Below are 10,476 nucleotides of genomic sequence, written 5' to 3'. Positions count from 1 at the left end.
CCAAGTATTTTTTGGTACCTCATACATTTGTGAAACTAGATAGAAACTTATTCGAGTGATTTTAATTAACCTACGAATTTATATGACTAACATCTTGCTAGCATGCCTTATTTTCAATTAATCCATTGTTGTGCCCATCCCTCTCCCTTATTGAATTTTCAAGTTACTAATTGTGTTGTAATAAGTTGATTGTTATATCATTTGGTACGTGGTATATATAGAACAAATATTTTGTTCACCTAATGTGAAGAGAAAACATCTTAAACCCCTCAAATTTGACCATTCAATTTGACTAGGAAAGGGTATTGTTGATTTTATACAGTAGAAGTAGGAGTTCGATGATAAACTCATTGTCAAAGATAATCTAATCATTGGGGTCACACATTACTTAGGATGAAGATGTTCTCTCTAGATTCTACTATGTATTTTGTATAGACCCATAAGCATAGCCAAAGACGCAAAAAAAAATTGATTGGCAATGATCAAGACCACCAACGAGTTTAAATAAATAGAAAACCAGGTGAAAAAAAGAATAAGAGAATGTCATAATTTTATTTTAATTGCTCATATATTCATATATAATATTTAACTAATAAAAGGATAAAAAATGAGTTTTAAGGATTTGGTATATCTTGTTGTCATCAAAGTAGTGAAGTAAGAAGTTGTTTATTGAAAGTAAAAAAATATGATAAGTTGTAACATTCTTTTGATCATCATCTGCCTTGTTTTGAAAAAAGTTAGCTAAATATAGTTACAAAATGAATCTTAAAAATAATTTGAAAGTAACTTGTCTGGGAGACTTAGTTTAGTTGTGAAGAAACTGATAAAAAATACAATAGTGTAAAAAAGGGAAATCATAATGATGGAATGATTGATTTATGTATATATATTTTTTTTTTATCAAATTCAAATTTTATTTATATTCATATTTTGACAATCAAACATAGCCTTAATGAAAAAATAATGTTAAATTAGAAAAACTAAAATATAAGATTACAACTTTAGTTTCACTAACCTCAATAAGGTTTTCCTCTAAAATAATTTGAAATGTTATATTATTATTAAAAATTATCATTATTTTGCATATTGTTTTGAATATGTAAAATAATAAGATTGTACATAATATATATATATATATATATATAATCAAGTTACTAATTTTCCTCATTACAACAAAATTTTCTATAAAAAAAAAAAATTCATATAATTCTAAATAAGATTGTCTAAATGACACTTTCATTTAATTTTTTTTGTTAATCCTAAGAGTTTTTAAATTTTTTTATCCTTAAAGATTTTTAAATTATGCATATAAACAAAATTTAAAGAATAATTTAAAAGTGAATTATTATTATTATTATTATTAATGTTATTGTCAAAATATATGATTGTTTGACATATTTTTACGATAGTCTTATCCTTATTACATTTTTGTTGGGAAGAATACTCAATATGTTTTGCAATTGACAGTATTATCCTTAAAGATTAACCATCTTCTTGTACTTACATTTTTCTCATTAAGAGTTTTATAAAATTTTACTATAGATTCACAATTTGTTCTAAGAGTAAAACTTCTTAGGATAAAAAATAAATCAAATGCTTGTAAACCTGCTATTACAGCTTCTATTTCACAGTCAATTGGACTTAGATTTTTTATTTTATGAATACCCGAGGCATATCTACAAATTTGTTCTTCTGATTTATTACTATATTCAGTAGATCTTGTTTTTAAAACTGCTCCCCATCCTTCGATTGATCCATCTGTTTCTATTATTTTATATTCATTTTCATATGGATATCTTAAAGGTGGAATGTTTTGTACAATGTTTTTTTATTTTTTCTATTAATATTCTATCTTGTAGATTAAATTTATTTTCTCCTTTAGGATTTGTCTTAGAATATAAAGGCCCTATTATTTTTCCTAAGTTTGGTATAAAATCTCTTGCTTGGTTTACTAATCCAATAAAGCTTTTTATATCTTTTGTTGTTTTTAATTCCGAAGGGAATTCTAAAATCTTAGTAGCTATATGGGGTTGGAGTTTTATTTTTCCTAGTCCTATTTCTAGTCCTAAGAATTTAATTTTTTGTTTGCCTATTTCCATATTTTTCTTAGAAACTACTAGTCCGTGTTTATAAAATTCTGAAAATATCTTATGAAGATGTGCTATATGTTCAGATTCTGTTTTAGAAAATACTAATATATCATCTATATAAACAATACAGAATTCTCTATAGGGTGAGAAAATATTATCCATTATTCGTTGAAAAACTGAGGGTGCATTATTTAATCCAAAAGTCATTACATTCCATTCATAATGTCCTTCAGTTGTTGTAAAGGCTGTCCATTTTTTAGATTCTTCTTCCATAGCTATTTGGTGAAATCTTGATTTTAAATCAAATTGCTTACTCAGTATGTTTTGGTAAAAGGATAAAAAGTGTAATTATACACCTAAAAGGTGTCAATAAAAAAATTCCTAAAAAAATATTTCCCGTAGATAATTATAACAAGGGAAATAAAAAAAGTTTCATATTTTCTTCCAGGCCTCAAGTCAGGCAACGAAAATCCATCTGCGACGACGACGGGGTCAGATGACAGTTGGAGAGCCTTCTCCTCCCTCTTTCTCTGTACGTTGAATACGGCTACGTTGGCATGCAACTCAACCTCAGAGTGAGAGAGAGCTCAGGCCCCAATTGCCTGATCCTTCGATTGGTCTGCATGGCTGCTCTTGCCTCTCTGACCAGGTGCACCGACAACGCTTCTGAAACCCTATCCATTTTCTGAATTCGATCCATCTTCCATGTCCACTTCGCAGTCCTTAGGCGGCACCTCCCGGGCCGGTCGTATTCTCGGACCATCGCTTGACAAGATTATCAAGAATGTGGCCTGGCGAAAGCATGCCCAACTGGTTGCTACCTGCAAATCGGCACTCGACAAGCTTGAGATCATCAAAGATTATCCTGATCCAATACCTGACACGCCCATCTTTGGGTTCGTTCTTAAAGATGCTGAATTTATTCTTCAGCCCTTAATCCTTGCTGTTGATTCGGCCACTGTCAAGGTCATCGAGCCTGCTCTGGAATGCGCTTATAAATTGTTCTCCCAAGGTATGATCCACGGTGAAATCGATCGCCCCGAGGGTGATGACAGCCCCTCCGTTTTAAACCGGTTGATCGATTCCATTTGCAATTGTGCTGGTCTCGGTGACGATGGGATCGAGCTTGCGGTGCTCAGGGTATTGGGTTCTGCTGTCCGGTCTCCGTGCGTGTTGATTCGGGGTGATTGTTTGATTCAGATTGTTAAGACCTGCTACAATGTGTATGTTGGTAGCATGAGCAGCATCAATCAGATATGTGCCAAGGTAGTTCTCGCGCAGATTTTGGTGATCGTTAATGCCAGGGTCGAGGAAGATTCGATGGAGGTTAAGGTTCGTGCTGTTACCGTTGGTGAATTGTTGGGGTTGTCCGATAAGAGTCTGAATGATTGGAGTTTAGTTCAATTTGTTCAGAACTTCATTGACGACGTCGTTGAAAGTAGCCAAGGGGTCTCAAATTTGAAACTGTACCCCTCTGAATCGGGAAATGGTCATGTTTCAGTGCCCTCCGAGGAGGGAAAAGATGAACTGGGTGATGGAGAGTCGGTTGATCGGGGAAGATCCAGTAGCAGTAAGATTCGAGAAGATGGATTTATTCTGTTTAAAAACTTGTGCAAGTTCTCGATGAAGTTTCCAACGCAGGAAAACCCTGAGGACCAAGTTCTCTTGAGAGGAAAATTTTTGTCACTGGAGCTGCTAAAATTTGCGATGGATCATGCCTGTTCATTTTGGGGAACAGACGAGAGGTAAGTGTTCTTGTTGCTATTTAATGACTGTTGGGCATTCTGTTATTAGATGTTTCTTCACATGGCACTGACATTATTTATTTCAAATTTCGAAATATGATTAGATCTCCTTGGTAGTTATAGCGATTTGTGGTTCTTTTGGTTTGATAACACATCCTAGACTATTCTTTATTTTTTCCATGTCAAACAATGGATGATCAAATCGAATTGGTGAGAATCTATCACCAGTTTAGGAAATAGATACAAATTAAAAGAGTAACAAATATTGAGTAAAAATTATTTGTTGATCATAGTTGTCACGGTGTCTAGGCAACCCAAGGCGTTGGAGGGGGGTCTGGACCTGGACGTAAGGTGACCAAGGTGACCAAGGTGCCCTTGTAGGCTACTAAGGCGCCTGGATGTCTTGGTGTCGCCATGACAACTATGTAGTTGATATGTAAAAGAAGTGATGTTCAATTATGTTAGTCATTCTTCAAGCTTGAGTACAAATGGTGGTACATTACTACATTGTGTCTTGGTACAAACCATAAGAATGGTGGAAGGACAGGTAAATATGCCACTAGTGATTGTCTTGATTGTCAACTATTCTTACCATCTAAAATTCTTTCATTTACCTATGGTGCAATATCGCTTCTATTGACTAGGTCGAACCTGATAGGACGCCCAGACATAACCAGTCCAAGTTGGGTTTTGGGTTCAGTAGAATATCCAGGCTTTAATTTGGGAATAATATTGTAATCATTTTTTATTTTTTGGGGCAATAGCTATGTCGTTGTTTCAATTTTCCTAGAGTGAGTCAGTTTCCATTTTTTGTTGGAGTCTTTCCTATTTATATGGAAGCAAAAAAAGGAAAAATTATTTGGGCATCCCTTGTACTATGGGCAGATTGATTAACACATAGTTTGAAGAAGCCCCATGAAACCTGATGGTGCCTGCTGTTAGTAGTTGAATGAAAAGACCATTTTACCCTTATGAGTTATTCAACTGAACTTGTGAAGTTAAAATTACCAACTTACCCTTTAAAGGTAGTAACATAACAAATTCAAATCCATTGCCGGCGAATTTGAAGGTGAAGAAGAAGACTGAAATTTCCGCCAAGGCTCACCGCTGCAACTCCCCGGTAAAGGTAGGTTTCTGTTAATCTATAGTTAAAACTTAGAATTACTAGTTGCTTGCCTACGGGCCCATTTGATAACGTTTATGCCGTTTCTGAAAACAGAAACGGTAGAAACATAATCCATTTCTAGAAATAGAAACGGAGTTGAAGGTGTTTGATAAGTCATGTTTTTGGAAGTCGATAGTAACCAGCGAAAGAATGGCCACGAGTCATTTCCAAAAACGGTGACGAAACAAGTAGAACTTGTTTCGCCTGGGTCGTTTATTGAACCATAAATAGTTAGAAATTTCAATTTCTATTTCTGAAAGCAAGTAAAACAAAACAGTTTTATCAAACGCTTTTTGTTCCATTTCTGCTGTTTCTGGACACAGAAATGGAAGAAACGCGTTTCTTGAAACGTTATCAAATGGGCCCTAGATTTCCTCCTTGTTTTGGGGGATTAGGAAAAGATTGACAAGATACGATCTTGTTGATTTCGATCCTAATTTGATTTGGAAGACAAAGCAGCGGAGAGTGCCGGAAGATGGAAGGTTTTTTAGTTTTGGTGAGAGTGAGAGAGCCTGAAGATGAAGCAAGTTTCTTCAATAGCGGGTTACCAGAGAGGTAAGGCTTTTCTGCTTTTGTGTTTTATCTTATGCTTGGACCTTCGTTTGGGTTTTAGGGGTTTAACAGATTCTAACGCCTCGCAAACTAAAGAAGAACGTGAATATGAAATTAGAGAACTCAAACTTGAAAAAGAGATGGGTAGTTCAAGTCTGTTAGATAGGCAAGAAAACCAGTTGGAATTGAGAAGGGGTGGTCTGAGAGGTCCATCAAGAAGGTATAAGTCTCCTTCCCTATATCCTGGTGGTGCACTGGTACCCTTTAGGCCAAGTACTGCTGATCCCAACTTTAAAGCAGGTTCCTCCAATCCATGTTTTAGAATTGCTGGAGAATTGAAATACAGGGCCAAATCTAGAAACTTCTGGTTTCCCAGAACGAAGAGATTGATCTATTTTAAACACCAAGTTGTGAAGGATAGCACCAATTGATGCAATGAGTCATTTTTTAAGATTTTTTTCCTGTAAAAGTGAGTTCTCTAGTTTTTTATTTCTAGCATGTTCAGTTTACATGTTTCAGATTACCTAATCCTGCTATCGTTGTGACTTTCAGTTTTATAAGGAAACATACTCACATAAACTAGGCCTATCTCATCTAAACATCCGGTTTTTCCTGTAAAGTTAAGAGTTCCCCTAAAAAACCCAAATCCATTTTTGGGGGCTTTGTTATTCTCCGGCTTAAATTGGCCATCGATGATGGAGCTAAGATTGCTCCTGGTTTCGTTCTTCGCGTGATGGAGCTAAGTCACCATTTGGTGGAGAGTAGTTGTTCAACGATGAAAGGGGAAGCCTTCCCTTATTTTAGTTGAAGCGTATAAGGGTCTATTCACTACCCTTAAAGGGTAGTTTGGGCATTTAGGGGTTTTCTAAGCCATGAGGTCATTACTAAGTGGTGATTGACTAACAAACATGGACTAGTTGTAATAATCTTAAATGCGAGGGTGGTTCAAGTAAAATTTTCAAACTTTTGGGGTGTCAAGTAATCTTGCCATAGTACAAGGCTGTCCAAGTAATTCTCCCCCCAACCCCCAAAAAAAAAAAAAAAAAGCAGACCTGTGCATGAGGCTGCTGCTATTGCAGAGTATGGGAAGGGCAAATGTATGCAGCCTTCCCCCCTGCTTTGCAGGAGAGGCTATTTCCAAGTTTCGAACCTTAACATCCATTTATATGGATGTAACCAACATAAATAGTATTTGATTGAATATGGATTATTGAGTTTCATTGATTGTGCCTGTGTCCTGTGTTTGTCAGCCCTCCTCTCGCTCTCTCTCTCTCTCTCTCTCTCTCTCTCTCACACACACACACATCTTCTCTCTTTCTCGTTTTCCCTACGAATTTGAATCTCCCCTCTCCGGAAAACTTTTAGCTTCCCTTCTTATCTCCTTTTGTTCTATTATCATTACCCAGCTTTGGTGTAACCTTGGGTCAAGAAAAGAGAGACATTGATCTAGGGGTTCGATTAATACCCTGAAGGTGGTTCTACGTGAAAGTTATCTTCTAGGAATTACGCTTGAATAAGGAGTTATACATTGATACTTTGAGTCATGAACTTCTAACTAAATAGCTTCAAGAGTTTTTTTCCCCACAACTTTGATGATCTGCATATTACTTGGGTTTAAGGAAGTTTCACATATGGGTTGTGCCATCTCGAGGGTGATGCGTATGCTAGTACTTCGACTGGTGTTTCCCCTTGTAAGTGGCATTCGTTTGGGTCATTTGTCATTGCCCAAGATTCAACAAATGGTTACTAGTTGCAAGTCCGTGTCTCGCCTTGAATGTGAAGCTTGTGAGTTGGAGAAGCATTATCATTCGTCTTTTCTTTGTAGTGAGTCTAGGAGGTGGTCATTATTTTCTTTAGTGCAATCTGATATTTGGGGTCCTTTTCATGTTCAAAGTCGGTCTGGTTTAGGTACTTGGTTACTTTTTTGACGATCTCTTGTCAGACTTGGCTGTACTTATTGAATGATCATTTAGAATTTTATCCATCTTTAGATCCTTTTCTAATGAAATAAAACTCAATTTGATGCTTCTATTAAAATTCTTTGTTTAGATAATGTTTTGGAACTCACTCAGGCTGTTATTCCTTCCTCTTGTTCCAATTATTGTATGATACATCAAACTAGTTGCACCTATACACCTAAACAGAATGGTGTTGCTGAACAAAAGAATAGACACTTATTAGATGTTGCTTGTTCTTTATTATTTCACATAAATGTTCCAAACAAATTTTTTTTTTTTGGGGGGAGAGGGGATGTTTTAACTGCATGTTATTTGATTAATCGCATGCCTCCATCTGGTTTAAATAATTAATCTCTTGTTGGTGTTGGCTTTCGTAATTCACCTTTATTCCGTACCACCTCATGTTTTAGGGTGTATTTGTTTTGTTCATATTTTACACCCGGGTGCTGATAAATTATCATCTCGTGCATTAAAATGTATTTTCCTTGGCTATTCTCGCACTCAGAAGGGTTATCGTTGTTATGACCCCATTACCCATCAACATTTTGTGCATGTTGATGTCACTTTCTTCGAAAACACACCATATTATTCTCTCGAGGGTTGAGATTTTGCAACTGACATTTTCCGATCCTCTTCTATGCCTATTTTGATTCCTTTTGTTGATACTCCGACTACTTCCCAACAAGCACCACCAAAAGTTTATTAGCGCCGACAAAAACCTCAATGCTAGTTGAAATTCTTCTTCCAGCCTCCATGTGGTCTAATTCTGTGTTGGACACTCCTGGTTCCTCATCCTCTCCTCCAAACTTATTAGTGACACTTCACAAAGGTATCCGCTCTTATAAAAAGTCTATAGTTGCATATCCCATTGGCAAGTTTTTATCACTTTCTCACTGACCATCTTCTTTACATAGTTTTTCCCTATCTTTGTCAACTAATGCCATTCCCTAACACTTATCATAAGGCATTGTCTCATTCTGGGTGGAAATCAACTATAGATGTGGCGATGGATGGCTTACTTTCTTGCCAGACATATTCCTTTCCAATTTACTTCTAGGTAAGGATTTGGTGAAGTGTCGTTGGATGCATGCTATTAAGTATAATCCTGCTGGCTCTGTTAAAAGGCTTGAGGCCCTTTAGGTTGTGTTGATTATTTTGAGCGGTTGCTCGTTTAAATTCTTTTCGGGTGCTCATTTCTTTGACAGTTGATTTTGATTGACCATTATATTAGTTAGATATAAAAAATGTCTTTTATATAGTGATTTGCATGAAGAAGTGTACATGGAGCAACCTCCTGGGTATGTCGCTTAGGGGGAGGTTGTTGAGAAAGTCTGCAAATTACATATGGCGATTTATGGGTTGAAATTGTAGCCTAGAGCTTGGTTTGATAAGTTCAATTCTATTGTTACCCGATGTGGATTCACACAATGTTATTCTGACCATTCAGCTTTTGTTCGTTGTTGGGACTCCAGGGTGATTGTGTTGATCGTATATGTTGTTGATATTGTTATATCTGGTATTGTAGAGGTGAAATATTATTTGCATCATCATTTTCAAATGAAAGATTTAGGTGTTCTCAACCTCTAAGGTAATTTTTTAGGATTGAAGTGCTTCGGAGTAGAAAGGGTATTAGCCTTTCTCAGAGAAAGTATGTGTTGGATATTTTGTCTGAAACTGGTATGCTCACATCCAAATCTATTGATATGCCTATGAAACCACATCAGAAGTTTGGGGAAGATGATGGTGAAGAACTTGCTGATAAACAACAGTGTAGGAGACTTGTGGGTAAACTTATTTATCTTACTGTTACCCACCTATTATATCTTTTGTTGTTGGTATCATAAATCAATTTATGGAATCATCAAAGAAGGTTCACTGGGAGGCTGCTTGTAGGATTTTGCAGTATCTTAAGAGTGCTCTAGCAAAGGGTCTTATTTATAGACTTAATAGTCATGTTGATTTGGTTGGATACTCTAATGCTGACTGCATTGGGGCTGAAGGTTGTAGAAGATCTACCACAAGTTATTGTACTTTATTGGTGGAAGCATGTTACATAGAGAAGTAAAAAGCAGACTCCTGTAGTGAGATCCAGTGCTAAGACTTTTGAGTATAGAGCTAAGGCTTATATTGCAGCTGAGTTAATATAGTTGAAATCACTTCTTCAGGAGCTTGGGTTTCCGGTTACTAGACCTATAAATATTGTTTTGTGATAATCAAACAGCCACATTGTTGGCAATCCAGTTTTTCATGAGAAGACTAAGCGTATTGAGTTGACTGTCACTTTGTAAGGGATGCAGTCACGAGGAAAATGATTTTTACTCCATTTGTATCCTCTGTGAGTCAGCTTGGTGATATGTTTACTGAAGCATTGTTTCTTCCCAATTTTATTGCAGGTTGTTCCAAGCTGGGTATGAGTGATGCCTATGCTCCAGCTTGAGGGGGAGTGTTAAGACTTTATAGTTTTGTGTGTGGTGACATTTAGGATATATGGTAACACTTCACCATATTTGGTGATGCTTAAATTGTGAAGTGTAGTTGGTTTAATATCAAATAACTAGTAGTTGTATTCTGTTATTTCATAACACTTATTATAAGTCTTACCCTAACCATGGCATTACTCTCTAGCAAGTCGTGGGATGGGTTTCTTCCACTCCTATGATTCTTTCCCTCTCGTTTGCCTCTTTCCTTCTTCTCTTGTATAGGTACTGATTTTACCTTGTCTAATGCTGTCACAAACGTATTTCTTTGTTTCCCAAGAAAGAAAAGGGGGGGGGGGGGGATGATGGGAGAATGAAAAGAATGAGAAATAGATTTTTTATATTTGATTGTCATTCGATTTATTTACTTCCTTCAATCGAAATAATCGAATTGAATTTACTTTTGTAAGGTCTTTCATTATTCTTTTCATAAATAAAATATTTTGGTAATCCATCTTTTTTTTTTTTCGAGTTCTTTAAAAATGGGTT

General features: G+C 36.0%; 1 protein-coding gene across 1 annotated transcript in view; it reads left to right on the top strand.

Moving 5' to 3' along the window:
• Positions 1–2,533: 2,533 nt before the first annotated feature.
• The window catches only part of LOC122084064 (brefeldin A-inhibited guanine nucleotide-exchange protein 1-like), a 20,784-nt gene continuing 12,841 nt past the window's right edge, over positions 2,534–10,476 (top strand). The window contains exon 1 of the mRNA XM_042652096.1: positions 2,534–3,835. Within this exon, the coding sequence (XP_042508030.1) occupies positions 2,796–3,835 (1,040 nt within the window). The 5' untranslated portion in view covers positions 2,534–2,795. The remainder of the gene's footprint in view (positions 3,836–10,476) is intronic.

Source organism: Macadamia integrifolia, chromosome 7 (genome assembly GCF_013358625.1).
Source record: "Macadamia integrifolia cultivar HAES 741 chromosome 7, SCU_Mint_v3, whole genome shotgun sequence".
In the NCBI taxonomy this organism is placed as follows: Eukaryota; Viridiplantae; Streptophyta; class Magnoliopsida; order Proteales; family Proteaceae; genus Macadamia; species Macadamia integrifolia.
The sequence above is the reverse complement of the archived record's forward strand: the minus strand, read 5'-3'. Positions and strand labels throughout refer to the sequence as shown.